Source organism: Pipistrellus kuhlii, unplaced genomic scaffold, assembly GCF_014108245.1.
Source record: "Pipistrellus kuhlii isolate mPipKuh1 unplaced genomic scaffold, mPipKuh1.p scaffold_m20_p_3, whole genome shotgun sequence".
In the NCBI taxonomy this organism is placed as follows: Eukaryota; Metazoa; Chordata; class Mammalia; order Chiroptera; family Vespertilionidae; genus Pipistrellus; species Pipistrellus kuhlii.
The window spans coordinates 19,007,766-19,032,286 of NW_023425529.1; the positions used below are offsets into that span (position 1 = coordinate 19,007,766).

General features: G+C 46.3%; 1 protein-coding gene and 1 pseudogene across 2 annotated transcripts; one reads left to right on the top strand and one right to left on the bottom strand.

Annotated features, from left to right (window-relative positions):
- Positions 1-454: 454 nt before the first annotated feature.
- On the top strand, positions 455-23,624 carry BCL2L14 (BCL2 like 14). Of its 2 annotated transcripts, none has more exons than XM_036457863.2 (6): positions 455-668; positions 6,325-6,809; positions 11,578-11,748; positions 14,153-14,223; positions 17,471-17,737; positions 20,592-23,624. In XM_036457863.2, exons 2-6 carry the CDS (start codon positions 6,377-6,379, stop codon positions 20,628-20,630), a joined length of 981 nt encoding a protein of 326 aa, XP_036313756.1. In that variant the 5' UTR covers positions 455-668; positions 6,325-6,376; the 3' UTR covers positions 20,631-23,624. The 2 variants fall into 2 exon arrangements, with proteins under 2 accessions (XP_036313756.1, XP_036313755.1); XM_036457862.2 differs by having other exon boundaries at positions 6,370-6,809.
- On the bottom strand, positions 8,549-9,506 carry LOC118730141 (annotated as a pseudogene).
- Positions 23,625-24,521: the final 897 nt, after the last annotated feature.

A 24,521-nucleotide genomic window follows, 5' to 3' on the forward strand; every position in this document is an offset into this window, starting at 1 on the left:
AGAAGGCAGCTGATCAATGTTTCTCTCTCATCAATGTTTCTAACTCTCTATCCCTCTCCCTTGCTCTCTGGAAAAAATCAATCTGACCTATCTGAGCCTCCGTTTGCTCATCTGTAAAATGAGAATCGTAACCCCTGCCTCAAAAGGTAGTTAAGATTAAGTATTTGTATAATATCTGTCATGTGATAGGTGGTCAGTAAACATTTGCTGAACAGAGGAGAGTAAAAATAAAAACTACCAGGAAAATACCCACATAATTGTTCTGGAGGGAAGTGAGAATTCTTGCTACCCAATAAATTCAATAAAATAAAATTAAAAAAAAAAAAAAAAGAACCTTGGGCTGCCAACTTAAAAACAAAAGATGCAAAACCTTTTTAAAGCCAAATTACATGGGCAGAGGTCAGCCACTCCTTCAGTTAAAAGCTGGGGGCAGGGCTTAACCAGGAAGTGGCAATCCTTCCCCGAAGCTTACTTCATTAACCTGAGTCCTAACGCTGAAGAGGTCCCACCAGATGAAGTTTTAGATCCCACAAACCTTCCCAAATGAGAAGCCAAGAAGACCTGGTGAAAGTTTCCTCTTCTATTTCGTGGAGAGAGATTCAGCTATAGAAATAACTTTACTGCCACCTATCTGAAGCAGGAGAAACCACTGACAGCTTCCAGACCAGGTAACACCAGGAGGCACCTGTCTTCCTTCTCAGCCTTCCCGGGAGGACGCAGTTGGGTCTTCAGTCCTGGTTTTACTAGCAATGGGACAGTCTAACTAGGAGAGATGTTTACTGAGTTGACTAAAAAGTTCTTACCATGTCAGTCTCAGCAACATTTTTTTAAAAAGAAAGGGAAAGAAGATATTTAGGTTTCTCTTTCATTTCTCCTTTGCTACAGACAGTTGGGATAGTTCAGTTAAGATTCTATAACGGGCTGAATTGTCTTTAATACGATGCATCTGTCTCTCATTAAATATGTGAGGACATGGCCAGCAGGTCAGTGGTCCATGGAGATGCTGACTTCCTCTCTGGAGCAGGGATGGGGCTGAGGACAGGAATCCTGGGTTTGGGCCCAGAGTCCTGAGCAGCCTGAGGGAACTTGGGCATAAGGTCTAGTCCTGGCCGACCCCATGGAGACTTCCTTGAGTTCCAGGCCCAGGTTACAAGGGAAATTGCTCTCTCTCCCCTCTAGAAAGCTTCCTCCTGTCTGGTGTCTGCACTCTCTGTCCTACCATTAGAGTCTTGGTCCTTTTGTTTGACTTATATGACCTCTAAGGCTCTGTCTCTCAGTTTAGCTCCTATTGTAGAAAGTTAAGGCATTTTACCACATTTCTCGTGCCCACCTTAGGATTAAAGAACAAGTCATACTCAGAAATGACAAACAGGGGAGAAGGAATGAAAAAATCCAAAGGTCACAAGTTTGGAGAAGGAAGAATTAGTAAGGAGGAAGGAAAGTCTCCAGAGAGCTTGGGGCAAAGGGTGCTCCAGGGGAAGCTCAAGTTTAGCTCATCTTTTGGTCTAGGAACCTCCCTTGAGATGAGTATCTGTCCTCCACCCACAGCTCGTGAGTTACCCTCGGGTCTCAGCTGTGTCCAGAGCATTGCAAGTTAGCTCTTTAGCTGAGCCTGTTGCCCAGGGGACCTCCACAGCCCTCATATCTGGGACAGACCATGCAAAGTTGTGTCCCGCTTACCTGTGGCACAGGTCTTGGCAGCCTGCTTCCTCTTTTCCTGCATTTACCCTGTTTCTTCGAAAATAAGACAGTGTCTTATATTAATTTTTGCTCTTAAAGATGCGCTAGGTCTTATTTTCAGGGGATGTCTTATTTTTCCATGAAGAAGAATATGGTACACATTTATTGTTAAATGAAAATAAAGGAAATTTATTACCTGTATACGGTACAGTAGTACAGTAGTTGTCAACACAAACCAAACTGTGAATCCTACAGTATCAAGAATTTACTCATTTATTCAATGACAATCATGTCATCATCTTCTGGAACATCATTATAACAATCTAATTCCTGAATTTCCTGGTGAATTTCTTGTGACTCCATTTCTTTCAGAATCAGTGGACCAAATCTCTCATGTTTAGCCTAAGGGGCCTTATTTTTGGGGGATGCCTTATATTTCACTCAGAAGGAAACCTGTAAGTAGGTCTTATTTTCGGAGGATGTCTTATTTTCGGGGAAACATGGTATTATCTTCCACAGGGAAGATAACAAACAAATCCAGGACTAGAAAAATCCCCAAAAGGGTGTCTGGCATTCCTAGGAGTTTAGGTGCTTCCCCCACAGCTCTGGGCTCTGTAGCTGTTCCCACACCCCAGCGCCTTCACCTTGGGATCCGAAAGGACAAGCCGGAGAAGACCCCAAGGACTTGGGCCATTTAGGGGGTTGGGGGAAAGGAGCTCTCTGGGAAGGAAAAGAGGCCAGCCAAAGGAGTTGTGTAACCTTGGTTTGGAGAGTAAGTTTGCACAGTTCGCTACAGATAAGGGGAGAATATGTAAATAAAAGGTGATCAGAGTACAATAGCCAGATCCCCAGAGTCTTTCTTTGAACGGGACCAGTCTCCACGCCCTCCCTAGGGTAGGACAGAGCCCACCTGAGGTTTTAGGCTTTCACGACAGGCAAGGCCCAGGGGTTCCCCTCCATCTCCCACTCACCCATGCCTGATGCCAGGTGTGAACACTTTTTTTTATTTTTTTAAATATGTTTTATTGATTTTTTTTTTTTTTTTTACAGAGAGGAAGGGAGAGGTTTAGAGGGCTAGAAACATCAATGAGAGAGAAACATCAACCAGTTGCCTCCTGCATACCCCTTACTGAGGATGTGCCTGCAACCAAGGTATATGCCCTTGACTGGAATTGAACCTGGGATCTTTCAGTCTGCAGACCAAAGCTCTATCCATTGAGCCAAACCAGTTTTGGCAGGTGTGAACACTTTAGACCCAAACCTCAGAATCAGCTCTTCAATTTTTTCTGATAGTCTCTACTATGCCTCCCAAAGTAGTACGTTCTGGGTCAGGAACTATGCTGGTTCCTAGGGCTATAACATTGACCATAGGACAAGCTGGCCCTGCCCCCTGGCCTTGCAGTCTAGTGGAGTCACAGGTAGCTCACCGTCTTCAGTGAGGGCAGCAAAGGGACCATCATTGAATACCTGCTACACCAGGCACTAACCTGCATCCTCACTTAACCCCACAACAGACAGAGGAAGCAGGGCTCTCATTCCCTAAATTTACAGACAAGGACTGTGAAGCCCAGAGGGGAAGGAATCTTTCTAATACACTCGCAGGGTCAGCCATAGACAAAAAATAAACAAATGTGACTGTGCCATAGCTGATCAATGGTCCTGTCTTGCCCACCTCTTGCTTAAGAGCTCCACCCAAGGCCTTGAGACCATGAATTTAAGCATAAGCCTATGGTGTAAGTTTCCAAAACCCAGATCTTGGGCTTTTCCTTCTTACAAGGAATAGCTGAGAGCAGAAGGGGTCCAATGTGTGATAACCTAGCTCACTGCTGCTTTAAGACTTAGCTGTACATTGAACAATAGCTCTCCCTTAATTCACAGTGAGGATTAGTGAGGAAAATAAACCTACACTTCTCAAATGCATTTATAGTGTCTTAAGAAATACACTTATGTCTCCACTAGAGGCCCAGTGCATGAAATTCATTCAGGGGAGTGGATGTCCTTCAGCCCAGCCTGCACCCTCTTCAATCTGGGACCCCTCTAGGGATGTCTAACTGCCCATTCAGTCAGACATCCCTCTAACAATCCAGGACTGCTGGATCCCAACTGCTCGCCTGCCTGCCTTCCTGATTGCCCCTAATCGCTTCTGCCTGCCAGCCTGATCATCCCCTAACCACTCCCTTGCCAGCCTGTTTGCCCCTAACTGCCCTCCACTATAGGCCTGGTGATCCCTAACTGCCCTCCCATCCAGGCCTGGTCCCCCCAACTACTCTCTCCTGCAGGCCTGAGTCCCTCCCAACTACCCTCCCCTGATCACCCACAACTGCCCTCCCTTGCAGACCTGGTCCTTCCCAACTGCCCTCCCCTGCTGGCCATCTTGTGGTGGCCATCTGTGTCCACATAGGGGCAGACATCTTGTGTGTTGGAGTGATGGTCAATATGCATATTACTCTTTTATTAGATAGGATGTATTCCCTTTTAGTCAAGTTCTTTCCAGGGCCTGGTCCTAGCACCCACTCCCTCCGTAGGGTTGCCCCATTCACTGGGGTGGCCACTGCCTCACTCTGCTGTGCTCTCTGCTTCTCTCTCGTCCTTGATATTGCCTGTTGCGTGGGCCAACTACTCCCTTTCTAGCCTACAGCACATCAAAAATTCCTTTCACAAAATGGAAGGACTCTGTGGTCCTTCGTGGCCTCCGTGGTTTTTCCTCTGCTCCGAGGTTGCTCCTGAATCAGCATTTAGCAAACTTGTTTCTTAAATAAGTTTGACCTTCCTCTCTCCAAAAATGACACACATACGCACACACCCTTACATTCGAAAGGTCTCAGGTTTTGTTTTAAAAAAACACAAACTTATATGGAGGTGTCTATGGAAGCATAATATTGTGATCTGAGTACATAGTTCCTATGGAATCCAAATGTACCTTCTGCCCACAGTGTCCTGGATTATCCAATTCAAAAGGAAGCTTCAAATGAAACACCTCAGCAATCCCCTCCTGACATATTCTAGCTCTGGGCTCAGGCCTGGGTTCAGCCCCTTTTATACCAAGTTGCTGCCCAGAGTTCTGCCCCCACAGCCTGCTCTCCTGCTCTCGCCGCATCCTTTTGGGCTCATTCCTTATGTGTCTCAGGTAGCACAGTCCTTGGTCCACTTCAGTGACCCACCTCAGGTCTCAATATTTCTGAGCAACATCTTTCACTCAGAAGGAAGCAAAGTAGACTTTTAACAAAGAGAAATGCCTTCCCAGCAGGGAACCAGAAAAGGAATGATTTCATGAAAGCTTAAACTGAACAAAATCAGTTTATTATATTTATTTGGTTATTCATATGAAAATAAACCCTCCCATCCCTGTCATGTTTTTTCTTTTCTTTTACTGATCTTTCTAAAATACGTCTGTGATCACATCACTCTCCTGCTCAAAACTGAAAAGTTATCCATTGCCTCCATCAGTAGTCTTTTTTTTTAAAGTGAAGGGTTTTTTGTTTTGTTTTGTTTTGTTTTTAATATGTTTTATTGATTTTTTACAGAGAGGAAGAGAGAAGGATAGAAAGTTAGAAACATCGAAGAGAGAGAATCATTGATCAGCTGCCTCTTGCACACTCCCCACTGGGGATGTGCCCACAGCCAAGGCACATGCCCTTGACCGGAATCGAACCCAGGACCCTTAGTCCGCAGGCCGATGCTCTATCCACTGAGCCAAACCAGTTTTGGCTCCATCAGTAGTCTTAAAATTTGTTTTAAAAAATTGCAGGGTTTTACAGATGGATCTTACGTGGGATACCAAATATGGAAAGAGACAGAAACAACCGTGGCTGGTGTGGCTAAGCTGGTTGGGTGTTGTCCAGTGTACCACCAAAAGGTTGCCAGTTAGATTCCTGGTTAGGGCACATGCCTTGGTTGTGAGCTTGATCCCCGGTAGGGAACGTGCAGGAAGAGGCCAATCAATGTGTTGCTCTCCTCTCTCTCTCTTTCTCTCTCAAACTAAATAATCAAATAAATAAGCAAATCTGTACAGCTAAAGTAGAGTGTAAAGGAAGAAGGGAAAGAAGATGGGAAGGGCCATACACCCCAGACAGAGGCCTTCTCATTTGCCCACCTAGAAGAAGACCTTTAACTCCCAAGAAGGCCTGGAGCTGCCCTCCATAGGGCTTCTTTTGAAAGGCCTGATTGACCAACATGAGCAAATGCAAAGCTTTCAGCCTACCATTCGAAAGTCCCCATAACCTGGCCCCGACTGCCACTTCATTTATTGTCCCTCCACATCCTGAGCCCCTGGCTAACCACACAGCTTATGCCTTACAGTTCTCTCACCCCTATTCAAACACCTAAATTCATCCATAGACCCTCTTCTACCCATCCAGTCCTTAGCCCCACTACCCACCCACCTGCCTAAACCCTTTTATCTGTCAAAGTGACATCACTCACCCCTGATTTGCAGCTTCTATTCCTCCCCATCATCCTTGCCTGGCTCTGCACCCCTGCTCCAGCCCTAGCTCACTGTATGGAGTTATCTATGTCCCTGTCTCTCCTCCTTGTCTCTATGAGACTGAACTTTCATCTCCAGACTCCTCCCATCTCCCAGGACAAATTGAATAGGCGCTCAACAATTGTTCATGGCGTTTCACCCTTGGCTCTCCTGACCGACAGGAGGCACCCGCAGGTAGAGGACAGGCGTGGGCTTTATCGTTGCAGCCCCGCCATGTGCACCACCAGTGCGTGCGACCTGGAGGAGATCCCCCTGGATGATGATGATGCAAACAGCATCGAATTCCAAATCCTGGAGTTCTACGCCAAACACCACGTCTTCAAGAGCACGTCTGCTGTCTTCTCACCAAAGCTGCAGAGGACCAGGAGTCTGTCCCAGAAAGGACTGGGGAACTGGTCAGCAAATGAGTCGTGGACACAGGTGCCGTGGCCTTGCAGAAGTTCCCGATCTAGTGAGAAGGCCATAAGCCTCACCAAGAAAAAGTCCTCTTGGAGATCTCTCTTTGGAGTAGCAGAGAAAGATGAAGATTCAGAGAGCTTGCCTACGAAGATCCAGGCTCAGGATATAAAGCGATTGGAGTATGAGGGTGGTCGTCAACAATGTTCCAGGTCCATTTCCAACCAGGGACCAACCTTAGAGACCCAAGGTAAGCTTTGATGGGATTCTTTTTCTCCTGCAACCAAATCTTTTCCTTCTTTGTACGCACGGTAGTTCATCTCTTCCCAACTGTAATGCAGCCTTCAGCAAGACATTCGTTGTGTCTCCAGTTCCTAAATTATTGATATTTAGTCATAATGGCCCTACTTTCCTTAAGACTGAGCAGAGAGGAAAGGGTGTCAGTGAAAGGTGATGGGATTGATTTTTCTGGCTTCACTGTCTATGAATAAGCTTACTGCCCAAATTCCTCACCCTCTGTGTGGGAGACCAGTATAAGGGGAAGTGCTCTAGCCAGGGGCTTGGCTGCCTCTCTTCCTGGGGTAAGTCAATTCACCTCAGTGAGCCTCTGTGTTTCCATCTCTACATAGGAGCATCTCACCCTCCCTAGCTCCTAGGAGAGATGGAAAGATCAGGTAGCTACATACAGAAATACTTTTCAAAGTCTAAACCCCTCTAAAAAGACAACTTTGAAGCACTCTTACAAAATCTCCCCTCAGAGGGACAAAATCTATCGTATTGAATAAAACGTTTTCATAAGAGACTTCTTCGGAGAGTTGACCTTCCTACACAAAGCTTGGCATAAGTTGCTTTTTCTCCTCCAACAACACCATGCCTGGTGCCCAGATTCTAAACGAAATCTCCTCTCCTGCTGGGCTGGTTGGACTGTGTAACTTATCTAAAATTGGTCAACAGGTGGCAGTAATGTCTCAGCTTTTCAATCTTGTGACTGGCCTGGAGAATGAGCTCACACATGGACAGCTCTAGATCATTCACTATGACCAAGGAAGCTTCTTCTACTTCCCAGTAGACAGAGAGCAGACATGAGGTTGGGATTATCTGGGGAGCTCCCCTTCCCCAGAAGCACAGCAGCGCCCTCTGCTGGGCGTGGTCGCTGAGCTCTGGAGCTAACAGAGCCATTCGAAGGCATCTACCAAACACAGGCTTTTCTGCTTGGCCTGTTCTTTGGACTTTGCCAGGAGACAGATGATTTTACAGACCTTCATCTTCTGGCTTTGCTGAGAGGAATGACGTTCTGTATTTCCATACTACTCATGTCACTTGACCTTTATTTCGTTCTTAAAATTTTAAGATGTCTATATAAGTAGGTAAGTAGGTGGGTAGATAGATAGACAGATAGATATCCCTAAAAAACAGAAATAGTTACCTTCTAGTAGACTTAGCTTCAGACATTTTTATACAGTTATCCTCTCTTCTCGCCTATTTTTTCTTCCTTGCTTTCTTGTTCAAATAATTGTGTGGGTGATTAGCTGGTTTTATGTTGGGTGTGACCCCAGAGAGCTTCCAATTCCATTTCTATTTTGCCTCATGCAAGTCAGAGCTCAGCAGTTGGCATCCTCAAGGTTCTTTTAACTAAAGGTCACAATGTGGCCAGGGCTGCCATTTCCAGGACTTGGGCTCCTGCCTTAATTGAGGGCTATGAGGTGATGTCTCAAGACCAGAGTCTAGTACTGAGAGGTCTTACAATGTAGAAAAATGGGTGTCAATACCAATTTTTTAGAAACTGACAACCCAGGTTCTTTCACTTGTGAGTCTTTGGTTTCCCCACAGCTATGATTCACTACATGTGAAACGTGACAGTTAAGAACAGGCTCAGCAGCACACATATAGTGACACACTCAGATAACCATGGCTTAAATAATGTAGAGGTTATTTTCCTTTTTTTTTTTTTTAACATATCTACTTTTATTTGTTTTCTTTTCAGTGAGTTCAAATCCTTGTGGGGTACAGTGTTACACAGATTCGGTGTCCATTGGCCTTAGCAGGAAAGTTGTTTCAGAATTTAGCACGAGCCATGCCACTGTTTCCATGAGCATGACTTCATTTCCCCAGGCGACTCTGGTTTTGTTTGGTTTGCTACCAGGAATCGCTGTGTTGTTATTTTTTTTTTTTTTTTAAATATACATTTTATTGATTTTTTACAGAGAAGAAAAGAGAGCGATAAAGAGTTAGAAACATCAATAAGAGAGAAACATCCATCAGCTGCCTCCTACACACCCCTTACTGGGGATGTGCCTGAAACTGAGGTACATGCCCTTGACTGGAATCAAACCTGGGACCCTTGAGTCCGCAGGCCGATGCTCTATCCATTGAGCCAAACCAGTTAGGGCCACTGTGTTGTTCTTTGCCTCGTACACATAAGCACATCTCTTGCCTAAATAGAATTCAGTTTCATCTTGAGCATCAACATCTTCCATTTTAAGAAGAGCTGTGTGCTCCCTCTGGTTCCAGAGACTCTGCTTACAGCCAACAAAAAATGGCCTGGACCACAGCCTTCCAAGCATATTTGTCACCAAGGAAGTCCTGTCGCAGCAGGTATCCCAGATGGCCTAGAGGTTACTCTTCTCTCCCTTAAAAGAAGACCAACCTTTGGCAGCCCAGGCCTGATATGGTAGTTCCATAGTCATTAGGGATTCTATTCTTTCCACCCCTTAGCTAGTGGCTTCCAACCTCAAAGCTGGATACTGGGTGGGAAATAGCATTCTCAACCATATGGAAATCCCTCCCAGACTTCCTGCCCCTTCTCTATAAATCAAAAGTCTCGGGCCAAGGGCTGAACAGCACCTTCCCAACTCTGCTCCCCTTAGCCCCACAATGACTCCCTCAAAATAGATGCCAAAGAATGGGCAGCCTTTCTGTTCTCTCTCCACCCCCACCCAATTTTCTCTTGCCTATCAGGTGGAACCTACTCTGACAAGAAAGGAATCTTGTCTTTTTTCAGTGTTTAAAATTAAGGTGTTCAAAATGGGAATCTTAACTAGAGCTAGTTCACCTGCGTCAAAATGTGTTTGCTTTCAATTCTCTTCTCCCCACCACCCCCTGGAGAAATCCATACACTGTACACAGGTAAGTCAGGTTGGGTACTTCTGTAACTGCCAGGGTCCTGTGATTGTCCTGCCACATGGGGGTGGGGGTGAGGAGGGACAGCCTTTGGGTCCTTTATCTGCTTTCTTTGAGTGCAAAAGATTCGGCATAAGGAGAACCATGCACTGAACATCCTAGACAGGCTGCACAAGGTCACAGAGGTAGAAAACACAAGCTCCTCTTTTCCGGATCCTGTGGACTTCAAAGGAAGGTTCCCATTGGCTTTGGGATCCAGCCTCTCGCCATGTCCTTGCCAAGGGACACGGGTGGTGAGAGTTCAAGAGGAGGCTGGTTGGGCTGAGAGGGTGATTAGAAGTGGAAAGTATATTTGGCTGTTCAAATGGGAATGAAAGCATTGATTCTTCTGTCCTTGACCTCTCTATTCTCCAACTCATGGATCTGTTATTGAACCTTGTGGGTGGAGCATGAAAAGTGACTTTTTAAGGAAGCCATTCTGCCTTTTTTAAAAGGGGACATGGGGCAGAGCAGCAGTCTCTGTGACCTTTCTGGGAATGCCCAGGAGTGAAAGGAGAACACCAAAACACACGCCCTGGAGGAGGCCAGGGAGAGAGGCGCAGGGGTCCCTGTGTTTTACACAACCCCTCCTGAGACCCGGGCCTTGCCTCTCACCCCTCCTGATTGATAAGGGGATTTCCCAGACACTGCCACCTTCCCGCCAAAACCCCTCTGTTACCTCAAGCCTGTCAATGAAATAGTATCACTTTCACGCATTACACAATACAATTGCTTCCAATGGCATGGAAGATAAAGCTTGGACACGCTTCCAAAAGTTAAGAACTTAGTAATGAATTGACAATGAACATTTTGCTCCCAAACAAGCCAGTGATAGCACCTGCCCACCCCGCCAGTCCCACTGGTCTTTCACAGGCTATGACATCCAGAGAGCCAACATCATTGAAACCTTCCCTCCCAAAATGTGTTTTCTTCCCTAGTTACGTGTGCAAATATACGCCTTGCTCTTTCCCTGGATTATACATTCTCTCTCTCTCTGTTTTTGTTGTTGTTGTTGTTGTTTTTAAAATATATTGTATTGATTTTTTACAGAGAGGAAGAGAGAGGGATAGAGAGTTAGGAACATCAATGAGAAAGAAACATTGATCAGCTGCTTCCTGCATACCCCCTACTGGGTATGTGCCGGAAACCAAGGTACATGCCCTTGACCGGAATCAAACTTGGGACCTTTCAGTTTGCAGGCTGACGCTCTATCCACTGAGCCAAACCGGTTTCGGCTGGATTATACATTCTTGAAGGTTATGGGTTGCACTTCACATGTCCTTGCTTCCTATCAGTCTTGGTGGAACGTTTCCAGGTAGATCTGAAGGAGAGAGGAAACATGTGACTCTAAAAGCAAGGAGAGCTCAGTGTTTACTTGATAATGGACTTGAGTAATGAATATGGCCCGAGAGCAGGGATATTTATCTTTCTTCCATGACCTACGCCCAAAGGCTTGTCAAACTATTGGATGTCCTCCTATGCACATAAGGGTCAGCTCTCCAAAATATAAAGGGTCTGGGAGGAAAAAATAGAATAAAAATAAAAGCATAATGAGCATTTCCTCAAGCAAAGAACTAAGCCCTCCCCTTTGTGTTTCCTCCTCTCAAAGGGGAAGGGGACCCTAGTTTTACAAGACTTCAAACGGAGGGTGCAAAAGGATCCCAGTTTCAAAGTGGCAACCATGCCTCGTTGGGCTCCTCCCCCATCCCAGCCTCTGCCAGGCAACTGCCAGTGCCTTCTGAGGAATGACCTGCCCCGCACACACACTCTCAGACCTCTTTTCAGACCAGGCAACTGTGCAGCCACTATCGCCACCACGTTGTGGGAAGGGCTCTCAGCGTCGTTTTCTCTTGTTTCAGCTGTGGACACCAAAGTTGCTTCCATTGCCAACCGAGTGGCTGAAATTGTTAACTCCTGGCCACCTCCCGAAGAGCACAGCCAGGGAGGAAGCATCAAGTGTCAAGGGAGGACCCTCCTCTTTGTCTCGGAGGGCCTGAGCTCTCAGCCTCCAGCTGCAAATGCCAAGAAAGGTAAACTCCCCTCGGAGAGTGTGTGTGGGGCTGGGCGTCTCCAGGCCGAGGCACGGGAGCATCCACATACTGACTCAGCTCGGCCCTGGGTGTAGGAATCTCAGCTGACCTGGACCCAGGGCAGGACGGCAGCCTGCCGGAGGCACTGACCTTCAGCTTGAGGGCCCAAGCCAAGGGGAGTGTGCCAGCAGATGGAAGCCACATGCCAAGCTCACTGCTACGTCTAAAGAGAAGTCTGGTGAGGGAGAGGAGGAAGTACAAAGCGTGCAACCAACTTTGTCCGCAGGGGGACGAGCGGGGTTAGATGTAATCCTGTTAGCAGTGGCCAGGGACCAGTTTGCTTGTGGGAGTGCAGAGGGTGTGGATTGAGCACCAGCACAGGGAAGTATACATAATACTAGAGGCCCAGTGCATGAAATTCATGCACGGGTAGGGCCCCTAGGCCTGGTCAGCAATCAGGGCCAATCTGTGGGGTGACCAGCAGGGCGATCAGGGGCCCCCACTGGCACTTGACTTGGCCATCCTGGCACCGCCCACTTGCCAGCTCCACCCCCACTGCTGCTGCCAGTCACCTCCCTCTGTGGGGTGATGGGCAGGGCAATTGGGACCCCCCTGCTGGCACCCACTTTGGCTGGCCTGGGGCCTGTGGGATGGGGACAGCTCCTGTGTTGAGTGTCTGCCCCCTGGTGGTCAGTGTGCATCATAGCAACCAGTCATTCTGCAGTTTGGTCAATTTGCATATTAGGCTTTTATTATATGGGATTGCTTTTGGGCTTCTGTGAAAAAGCAGGGGAATGGGTGTCAGACACCAGGTCTAGGGCAGGACATGAAGCAGAACTGAGAAGCAATGACCAGATGGGGTCAGTTGTCACTGAAACTGCAGCAATAGCTCGGACCGTAGATCCCATCGGACTCGAAGGAATTCTGGAGTTGGGAGTGGGACCCAGTTCCATCCTGCACTTCCACCAATGACAGCCTCCTCTCCCGGTGTTGTCCCCCAAACTCCAGTGGGGGCTGAGGAGCAGAGGTGGTCCTAGGTCTGGGCACAGGCAAAAGTGTCTTCGAACCACGGAGCAAAGTGGTGAGTTCACCACCCTGTGCGGTGCTGTTGGGACCAAAACTCCCACAGGGGCTTAGACTGAGGGGCTGGAGGAGGGGACACATCTCCGTCTGCGGGGAAGAGTGTGTCTCCTCTTTATGGCTCCCATGGGTGTGTCCGGGCCATGTGAAGCAAAGCCCTGAGCCCAGCCAACACTAAGGCTCTTCCCCTCCGCGCACACGGAATCTGGGCGCCGCTGCAGCCTTCCCAGGAGAGGCAGCCGCAGCGAGAAGCTACACATAGCCGACGAGACACACATTCTTCCTCCTCCCAGGTGACCCGGACCTCAGGCTTCCCACGTACCGTGCCCTTCGCTCAACCTTCTTGCGACGGGATGTGCTAGATTAATTTCTTGGCCTCTCTCCCTTTTATCGAGAACAAACATGAGGACTCCATGACTTTAGAGATTGTGCCATAAGTAAAAAAAAAAAAAAAAAAAAAAAATGTTCTCCCGGTAACTGGCTTTTCTCTGTTTGGATTCTGTGCTAAGGCGATGACCATTCCCTCGTGTATCACTGTCAGCATGTTTGAGACAAGACAAGCCCTGCTACTCCTCCTCCCCTGTTCTGACACCCCTTCCCCCCCACCACCACCACCACCACACACACACACTAGAGCCGTCTCTGGATCCCTCTGCCACGTTAGCCTTTGGGGTAGGAGAAAGCTCATCCATTTATTCCCCACCTTGTTTTGTTGTGAAGACACGGCATGCAAAGTAGACATTTTGGATATGTTAAAATAAACGTGAAGGACAATGGAAAAAGAAAACAACAGCAGGAAGATACGGTGGGTTTAGAAGTGAGTTTAATTCTCAAAATGCAGGTCAGAAAGACTATGCCCCCTCTTAGATGGGGGTGGAGGGACCATGAATTTGGCTCTACCTTGTCTAGCAGCTAACACAAGGAGAAGCGTGGTCAAATAGGGGATTGATGGGGTCCATGTGGGAAAAGCACCATCTGCTCAGGCGAAGCCCAAAGACCAGGGAGAAATTCCTCCTAACTAGCGTTAGAGGCAGGATCATGTGTAGCGGAACTAACATCTCCAACATCATTGTTCCAGTAAACGGAGTGATGAATTTCATGGTGAGAACTGGGGACTGAGGGAAGGAGGGAGAAGAAGGAAGGAAAAGGGAATGTGTCTGGGAGTGTTTGTGCCTCATCAGCAAAAGGGAAGTATGATTTAATTTTCTAAGAATTACAAGACACTTATCTTCCTCCATCCCCAACCAGGCTAAGCACGGTCCCTGGGAAAATGTAAGATTTTTTTTTTTTCTTGAAAAAAAAAATAACTGGATTTTCCCGACAGACGGAGAAGACCAAATCATAGCCAAGATCGTTGAGCTGCTGAAATACTCAGGGGATCAGATGGAAAGAGAGGTACGGAGCTTGAACTAACGGTTTATTTCTGTGCCCATGCCCTGGTCCACGAGAACGGAGTTGTATGCCCCTGTCAAAGTTCGGGTTTACACTGAGTCCTAAATTTTATTTCCCTTGGAATCGAAATTCTTCGCGCTGGCAGTGTCTCAAAAATGAATCACTTTGGAAAACATAGCTAAACCTCCTGGAGCCTCCTCGGAATTTTTGGAAAGGAGGAAAGTTAACTTTGTTATTGTAAGAAAAGACACCCATAAATTACAGACCCGCTGCACGGAATTCTGAGCCCCGCTCCCCATGTAACTGATCCTCGGGGAAGTTTAGACTCTCGTGTTGGCCCTGCAGCCAGGATATCTGTGACCCACAGCTGCTCCGGGGCTGGAGCCCCGTCTGAAATCCCCCCCCGCCCCGCCCCCCTGAGTGGCTTGGACTGTTCTCTGCTCCGGGTCTCTTAGCACTTGGGCTGGGGAGGCCGGCTAGTGTTACTTGGAACTTTGGATTTCCTGCCGTTTAGAAGTCGAGACCCATCGTTCCAATGAGAAACATGTGAGAGGCGCCTCCCGAGGAAGGGCTGGTGAGCAGGCTCCCCCTGTGCTCAGGGGGCTTCTGAGCGCCGCCGCCTCCATGTCGGTCAGCAGCAGGGTGCCCAGCTGTCTCTAGGGCCTGTGAGGCAGGGCCTGGCCTGGGGACCTGGTTCCTCATTTGGCCAGGATCCCTGGGGAAGAAGTCTGGCCCATGGGGCTTCTGCAGGAGGCGACACAGTGTGCTCTGTGCTGTTCCCCCAATGCCCATGTCAGACGGGGACCAGGGGATGGTGCCCAGGGAGCTGAAGGGCATGCGAGATGGTGCAGGAGGGGACACGGTGAGAAAACCAGGGATTTGAGACTAAAGAGAAGGGACGTAGCCCTAACTGGTTTGGCTCCGTGGATAGAGCGTCGGCCTGTGGACTGAAAGGTCCCAGGTTCGATTCCGGTCAAGGGTATGTACCTTGGTTGCGGGCACATCCTCAGGTGGGGATGTGCAGGAGGAAGCTGATGGATGTTTCTCTCTCATCGATGTTTCATCTCTATCCCTTTCCGTTCCTTTCTGTAAAAAAATCAATAAAATATATTTTTTAAAAAGAGAGAGAAGGGGTGTATGAACGTCAGGGCCACAAGTAGGGGGTGAACAGGGGTGCCCAGGAAGCGGAAAGCAGAACATTTTTCAGGTTTTAGGGACACCCTGCGCTTCTCCAGAGCTAACACCAGGGGGCAGGCGTTGCGGGGCAACGGGGCCCTCCCCATTTTAAGAATGGCCTTTCCAGCATGTGGGGCTGCCTCCGGAGGGCTGATCGTCCCGTCACGAGCAGAATTCAAGTAGATGCCAATAACCAGGCACGGTCCAGTTCCTGAACTGGGAGGACTCCATTCCAGGACCTCGAGGGTTCCTCGCAGCTTGTGACTCCTGTGCAGCCTCCGTCCAGGGGCCTCAGCAGTGACAGGCAGCGGGTCAGGGAGGCCAGGGCTGGGAGGCAGGACAAAGCAACCCCTCTCGCTATGAACAGAGATGCTTTTCCTTTCACGCCACAAATGGCAACTTAAAAAAACCTCACTCTAATACACTCTTTTGATGACTTGAGATGATACTTTGCACTATTTATGTAGAGAACATGGTTGTATTTTTATTGATTTCAGAGAGGAAGAAGGAAAAGGGAGAGAGGGATGGAAACATCATGATGAGAGAGAAAGAATCATTGATTGGCTGCCTCCTGCACACCCTCTACTAGGCATCGAGCCTGCAATCTGGGCATGTGGCCTTGACCAGAATCGAACCCAGGACGACCCTTCAGTCTGCAGGCGGATGCTCTATTCCCTAAGCCAAACAGGCTAGGGCTGGTGGTTCTTTTTCTATGTGGTTCCCCAGTAAAGAACTCTAGCAGGAACACCGAAAGCTCTGACTCGTGCTGTGTGGGTGTGAGTTCTCACCAGAGCGCGACAGTGACCCTGGGGAGGCGTCCGCCCTGGCTGCAGAGCGTCTGCAAAGCTGCTCATCCCCTGATGATGCACCTCCCTGTGCGGCCAGCTGCACGAAAGAGGCAGGAGAGGGGCAGGGAGGAGGCAGGACGCTCCTTGGAAGGTGCTTCAGGCATTTGATTCTTTCGCTGTCTGGCCGAGTCCAGGCTTCAGCGCCTGCAGAGGTCTGGAGGCACTGATTAGCGGGAGTCCATCCTCGGTGTGGGGTGTGAAGGACGCAGGCCGTTCCTGCTTCAGATTCCATAGGCCGAAACCCTCCCACAGCCTGACGCATCCCCAGAATATGCCTCTTATAAACAGGGTTTGTTGAAAACCTTCTCAACTCATTCCTCAAGCACAGAGAATGTTCAAATAAACATTGAGCCCCAGCGAAGTCATTTCTGTTTTCACATGACAAACACCATGTTAACAGACTTTGCAAGGACGGCTTTTCCATCAGGGTGTCGTCTGCCTTGGTGACACGAGCCCCGAGCTTTTTTAAAGAAGCAGAAGTGATGCTTGTGTTTTTGGTTAAAGGTGTGGAAATCCAAAGACGGTGAAGCAGAGGGATGTGGGAGGAGGCGGGGTGGGGGGTGGGGAACAGGATGAGTAGAACCATGGAAAGGCATCAATGGATTCAGTCTGTTTGTTTGTTCTCAGTGACCATATGCCCTCGCCCCTGACCTCTCACAGCATCCTGAAAAATTACTCACATTCCAAGCACACTTCTCCACGCGGGCCGCTGTGCAAAGCACTGTACTCACTTAACCAATAGTACAGTTACTGTTGTCATCCGGGTTTAAAGGTGACAAAACTGAAGCTGAGAGGTTAAATAATTTCTCCAAGACTGCACAGCTAGGAAGAGCTGGAGCAGGAGTTTGAACCAGGACAGTGGTTTCCAGGCTCCAGATTCAGTCCCTGACATGACCTCTAGCTGAATGGAAAGGCCCTGGATTGTAATTACCACGAAACTGGGAGGCCCGAGTGAGGGCAGGGGGCTCAGTCATCCACATTGTAAGCGCTCCGGAAACATTCCTTGAGTGTGGAATGAATGCACTGATTTGTCCCCTGAAATGAACACACAGAGCAGGCGCATGCCTGGTACACTCTGCAGGCCCTTTTGCCAGGGTTGGAGTAGAATCCAGGTTCTCCCACGGTGTTTTAGTGTGCCACCCCCCACCCCCCGCCCCACATTGAGCAATGGAGTCGGTCTTGCTGGTCCCAACTGCTCCACTGAATGCGTATCCTCTTGCACGCAGCTGAAGAAAGACAAGACTTTGATGAGCAGCTTCCAGGAGGGTCTGTCCTACACTCTTTTCAAGACCATCACGGACCAGTTCCTAAGGGGAGTAGATACCAGAGGAGAATCAGAGGTCAAAGCTCGAGGCTTTAAGGCTGCTCTGGCCATTGATGTCGCCGCCAAGCTCAATGCCATTGACAACCACCCCATGAACAAGGTGCTAGGCTTCGGAGCCAAGTACTTGAGAGAGAACTTCTCGCCGTGGGTGCAGCAGCACGGTGGATGGGTAAGTGCACACCATCTACCAATGAATCTTCCCAGATCTCACAGGAGATGGGACAGGATGTTTGAAGAGTTGTGTGTGTGTGTGTGTGTGTGTGTGTGTGTTTTAAAGCAAAGGGAACACATCCATGAAGCAGTTCTCATGGGTTTCAGATACTTGAGTGGCAAGAGATAGATCCCATTGATGGGAACATATTTTTAGTGATTATCTTCATCGTCAATAAATATTTACCGAGCTCCCAAAGGGTACATGGGGTCTGTGTGTTGGGGTGAAGAGGGACTGGGCAGCTCTAACAGGAAATGAGGAGGTGCTGAGAGATGAAATGTTTAGATAGATATCATTTCTGTGCTCACAAGTGTTGCGGCAGTGGACGTCTGGCAGCGAGTCAAGGAGAGGCAGGCCGTTTCTCATCCTCTCAGCTGCTGAGAGTGTGGGGGTAATCCTCAGGCAGAGATTCAGGGTGACAGAGACTTTTTTGTCATTACTGCTTTGACCCAGAGTTTTGACCGGGACATTTTGATACAAACTAAAAAACAAACAGTGAAATTTTCATCTGTTTTAAATAACTTGATATTAAATAAAATATCACACACACACACACACACACACACACACACACACACACACACCAAGCCTCAGCCTCAACCCCTCCCTCAACCCTTATACTCATTCCTTGAAATTTCCTTCAAACTTTCATGTTCAAATGGCCTCATCAGGTCAACCTATCAAAATGCGTTGCTCAGAGCTTTAAATTTCAGAAGCTAGGCCTTTGCCCCACGTTGTCATGGGTTGTCGTTAGTTCTTTTTCCGCTAGAATGCTCCAGGGCCAGCAACAGGGTTGAGTCTCTTTGAGGGATGGCCAGCCTGACCCTGGAGCCTCCAAACAGACTTGGCCTCTCGGAAACCAGGGAGAAAGTACAGCCAATCTTGCCTAAGGGACTGACATGCCTTCCATGGTCTTCAGTGCATGCCAATTGAGCTACCTTGTCTTCTGTTCTTTCCTATTTCCCATGGTACAAACATGGCTGATCTGAACAACTAAGGCTCTTATGTGTTCTAAATTCAAGCTGCCTTCACTCATGCTAAGAGGATGGAGTTCCAGACATTATTTCAGCTTTATTCTTTCTTCCAGGATTCCCCCAACCTCCACCCCCGCCACTCGCAGCCCCTCCTCTGCCCAAGAGCCTTTCCCAACCACTCCAGCTCAAGAGCCTCACCAGCCTCTGAAACTCTCACAGCCCTTCATGTTTGCACTATCATTATAGACCAGAAATCACCCTCATTTTTCCAGAGAGATTATAAGTATTCCTTGGCATTGGGTTCACAGGCCAGTTCTAAAAAATCTATTTAGTTAACTAATGTAGCTGAAATGCCAAAAGTGTTCTATAAACAATGGTGGTTCCACACGAAAAGCACAAGCAAGAAAAAAAAAATATACTGGACTACATCAAAATGAAAAAACCTTCCTGTTTTAAGGGAAATGAAAAGACAACCCACGTAATGGGGGGGGGGGGGGGGAAATATTTGCAAATCGTACACCTGATAAGAGACTTATATTCCAAATGTGCAGTGACCTCTTAAAACTCAACTATAAAAAGACAATTAGCCTAATTTTTTTAATGGGCAATGTATCAAATAGATATTTATCGAAAGAAGATATACAAATGGCCACTGAGCATATGAAAAAAGTCTTGTTTGACTTCAGCATTAGGGAACTGCAAATCCAAACCACAATGAGATGCCATTTCACACCCACTAGCATGGCTAAAACAAGCAAGACAAGTTTTGATGAGGACAGGAGAAATTTGAACCCTCATGCATTGCCAGTTGGATTCTAAAATGATACAGCCCCGATTTGGCAGTTCCCCAAAATGGTCAACATAGAGTCACCAGTTCTACTCTTTGGTACATATCCAAGAAGACTGAAAACAAACGTTCCCATAAAAACTGGTACATGAATGTTCACAGCAGCATTCATTATTTATAAGCCGGAAAGAGGAAAGAACCCAAATGTTCATCAATAATGAATAATGAATAGAAAAACCAAGTGTGGCATATTCAAACAATGGAATATTATTCAGCCACAAAAAGGAGTGGAGTACTGACAGATGGAGGAAACTTGAAACCATTATCCTAAGTGAAAGCAGCCAGACAAAGGGCCATCTATTGTCTGAGTCCATTTATATGAAATGTGCAGAATAGGCAAATCCATGGAGATGGATTAGTGACTTCCTGGAGTTTTGAGGGGAGGGAATGGGGAGTCACTGCTACTGAATAGGAGTTTCTTTATATGTTTTTTAATATATTTTTATTGATTTTTAGAGACAAAGGAAGGAAGGATAGAGAGATAAAAACATTGATGAGAGAAACATTGATTGGCTGCCTCCTGCACACCCCTTATTGGGGATGGAGCCTGCAACCTTAGCATATTGGCACAATGCTCTAACCAGCTGAGCCACTGGTCAGGGTGCTACCATGAGATTCTAATTTACTCCCTGGCCCTTTTTCCTCACCCTTGACATAGTTACCCAGAGCTCCCATAACCTCACACATTCTCCAGCCCTCTGAAAGGAGAAGCTTGTAAAGGAAAGTTATCAATCCTTTCTTATCTACTCTTTTGAATGTTAACAGCATCAAAGCCTTTTCCTATCTAGCCTCTTCGCCCTGGGGTAACTAAGTCCTTAGCTGTGTTTTCCTCTCAGGCATGCCAAGGATGCCAGTCACCTTCCAAACTCTCCCCCAACCCTGCTATGCTCTCTGATCCCAGGGTCATCCCTGGGAGAACAGAGTTCACAGGCATATGTTTTCACTAACTTGGAATTTTAAGAATCTATTTCTCTTTTTTCCCCCCCTCCAGGATAAGGTACTTGGGATATCCCCTGAAGAAGTAGACTGAAACATCAGGAGATGTGTAATCCAGGAAACTCATGGGCCAGCTGTGGTCCTGTGTACATGGGTCTCAGCATAGACTCCAGGAGAAAATGGAAGTGTACGAGGCAGATGGAACATTATTCTCATGAACCAAGAACATCAGGAGAGGCCTCGTTTGTGTCCAGCTCGTAGGCGGTAGTAGCATGGCCTTGCCCTCACCCCGTGTTCTTCAGGCCCTTTACCGAGTGTGTGAGGAAATCCAGAAAGACAAGGGGCAATTCTCTCCATTAGTGAGAACAGACTCTGCCATCCCGCCTCGGTGGCCAACATAGAGAAAGTGTGTTATTCTGACCTCATGAGGGCGCCATGATAAACTGCATGTGCCTACTCTTTGGTTTCCAGTACTATTTATTTTTATAAACCACACTTGGGATGGCCTAATGACATTGTTGCAAGTCCACCTTTGGGAAGATGCTGGTAGATGTTCATGTTAGTAGACATAGCTCCAGAGAGACTCAAGTGTATCGCTAGATCCACTAGTTTCGGGAAATACTACAATGTCTGCCTTTTTGACTCACTTTTCTGGGAGAATTCTTTGGTGCTTTGAAAAAAATTCCATTTGGCAGAACACAATTACTCCTACTGCCCTCACCTCCCAGTGACCCTGCCTCTGCCTCTCAAGGTCTTTGAGACTTTATTATTTTTTCTTAGGGGAATGTAATGATTAGTAGCTGGTAAAAATAAACACGTGGAAAGACCACTTTCATGAGAGTGTCTTGTGGTTAAAACAATATGTAACAGTACAAAAATTCCTGTCAGGATCAAATGAGTTAATTTACATAAAGTGTTTAGAAAAGGGCTCCGAACTTAGTGCCAAGTGTTCACGCACGTCCCCTGCTATGTGCTGCCCAGAGCTACGCTGGACATTTTCTCTCCTCTCGAAGCAGTCGCTGGTTGTTTTCCTGAAAGTGATACTCTTCAAAATGAGGTCTCTTAGAAAGTAAAATGTGTCCCATAGAAAGTGTTTAAGACATACAACATTTTAAAACACAAATTATAGGGTCTTACAAATTTCTGGATCTCTGGCACTCAACTCGGAGCCTGACATGAAATAGGTGTTTAATAAACCTTTGATGAACAAACAAATGACTTGAGTTATTCGGACATACGTGCAACTTCAAGGGAAAAGTGGAACTTTCCGTTACCGCATGCTGCACTGCCCAACCCATCTCAGTTAAAGTGAGTTATTCTCTGTCTTCCCCCACACATTTAAGGTCATAAATGTTAGGGACAAAGGAGTCTCCTTTTACAAATGGAGATACTTGAAGACCATCTCCTCTCCCACTTTGATCCAAGCATTTCAATCTATTTGCAGCTCCCCACACGTATTATGCAATCTTATAGTCCAGAGGCTTGAGAACAATTTTTTCTCCATTGTAAGTGCTCTTGCCTGCTGATCCTCCTTCCCCCGTTTCCCACTAATTCATCTGACTCTAGCCCATCTTCCCCAATTCACTCGATTTCCTTCAGGAACCATTTGTAACCCTCTTGGCCTCCAAGGGGCTACATTTGGATGCCTTCCCTCACTAAGAATGCTCCGTAACACCCTGTATATGGACAATAAATACACTGTCCTGTAAGAACCAGCCTCTCACACTGGATTGCAAACCCTTTTGTAAACAAGTATTATGGCTAATTTAATTCTGCACACGTAATGTCTGGCATGTTTTCAGAGTCGCATCCTAGCCTCACTGCTATATACTGTAAATCAGAAAAATTGGGGTATGGCCTATGGTATATGTAGTTCCAAACAGCAATCCAAGTGTTCCAATAGCATCTACAGCTTCCCACTAAAATGAATAGTAACTGAATTTGACCTCCTGCTTAAAACAACTGGAAAAAAAAAAGACAAAATATATGAAAGAATAGTTTCTAGGACATTGTGTATCAGGTAACGAAGAACTGGTCCCTGAGAGATGAGAACAAAGAGAGGCCTATGCTTGCCCTAGAATACTGCAGGTGAAGAATGCTCAGGCTGTGCTGGAAAGAGGCGAACCCACACAGGGCTGAGCAATCTCCCTGGACAGAGAAAATAGAACCTTTGAGTCCAGGAAGGCCAAAGCAGCTAAGGTTTGCAGGGCAAATAATGGAGAGAGGAGAACTGCACAAAAAGCTTCAGAGATCTAGATAGGTCGCCTCAAATTTTCAGAGGAATACTGAACAACCCATGCAAATAAAGACATTACCCAAGGCTTTGAAAAAGAACATCTGAAAATATTAAGGGACCATTCTCCAAAATTCACATAGGTTTGGGAGTAGTGTGTATTTCCTCTACCCAGAATGGAAAAACCTCAAAATTTGTATAGCAATAGGTAAAATAGAATTTTGCCTCACTAATGGGGGGGGGAGGGGGAATTAGCGCTAGACTAACATACTTCTGGTTCTGCCCAACAAAGGTAAAGAGCAAGAACCAAAAGAGTTAAACTGTTATCAAGTAACCTAGCCATCTTCTAGGGAAAAAAAGCCTAAGAATCTTTATAGGATCACAAAAATATCCAATACTTAATATCGCCAAAGTCCGGCATCCAATAGAAAAATCATAGGGAAAAAAAAATGAGACCAATGAGAAAATTCAAAAAATGACACCAAGTAAATTATACAATGGATAGAATTGCTAGATAAGGACATTAAAACTATTAATATTCCATATGCTCAATAAGTCAAAGGAAAGACTGAACTTCTGAAGTTCACATAGAAATTATAAATGATTTAAATCAAACTATTGGAGAAGAAATGAAAATATAGACCAGACTTGATTAACAGCAACTACTCATTGTAGGAGAACAGAAAAGTAAACTCAAAGACAAAACAGAAGACTGGAGGAAAAAAGAACAAAGTAATAGTAAAATGTGGACTGACTTCTACCAGCCAATATATGTGTAACTGGAATGAAAAATTTCCAAATCTGATGAAAACTATAAGCTCATAAAACCAAGAAACTCAATGAATGCTAACCACACAATTCATTGAGTTGATGTGCCTTACTGTAAAAAACTAAAGTAAGGCACATCATAAGTTGCTCAAAACCAGTGATTACAAAAAATCTTGAAAGTAGCCAGAGAAAAAGGCACATTACACAAACAAAATGATAGCAAACTTTTCTTATGAAATATGACAGAATAAAATGTATCATCTAAGCATCAAGAGAAAAAGATTGTCAACTCAGAATTCTATACCCAACAAAAAGATGTTTTAAGAAGGAAGGTGAAATAAAGACTGTGAGATATATAAAAGCTAAAAGAATCCCTCACAAGAATAAAGAATACGATGAAGGGTCAGTAAAGAAGCTAGGTGGCCCTGGCTGGTCTGGCTCAGTAGTGTGTTGGCCCATGGACTGAAGGGTTTAGGGTTCGATTCCTAGTCAAGGGTATGCACTTTGGTTACAGGTTCCATCCCAGGTCTGGGTCCAGGAACATGTGGAGGCAACCAGTCATTGAGTCTCATATTAATGTTTCTTTCTGTCTCTCTTACCTTCTTCCCTCCCTCTCACTCTCTCTCTAAAGAACAATGGGAAAAAATATCCCTTGAGCGAGGAATAAAATAAAATAAAATAAAATAATAAAATGCCAAGGTAAGCTCTCTGATGCAAAAGCATCTACTAAACTTGGTTTCCATTAATCACCTATTTGAGATCAATCACTGCCTAATAAGGTTGTATTTTATTTGAAATAAAAATAAAGGTGGGTTTTGTTGTATCTGAAACACAATGGTTGTGTACCACAGCAAAGCACAGGCAGCTGGTTTTAATTTCTTGATGAAAAGAAACAACACTTTTTATTTTCCACTGTTTTATTATAAAAATCAACATTTCATTTGTTACAACTCAGCTTAGTGTAATAATCAAAGGGGGGTTTAT

Bases quoted from the DNA above. Each gene is read 5' to 3' on its own strand.
- BCL2L14 (XM_036457863.2), top strand. From the start codon at position 6,377: ATGTGCACCACCAGTGCGTGCGACCTGGAGGAGATCCCCCTGGATGAT. The intron at 6,810-11,577 runs GTAAGCTTTGAT...CTCTTGTTTCAG, and splicing joins ACCAACCTTAGAGACCCAAG to CTGTGGACACCAAAGTTGCT. The intron at 17,738-20,591 runs GTAAGTGCACAC...CCCCCCCTCCAG, and splicing joins TGCAGCAGCACGGTGGATGG to GATAAGGTACTTGGGATATC.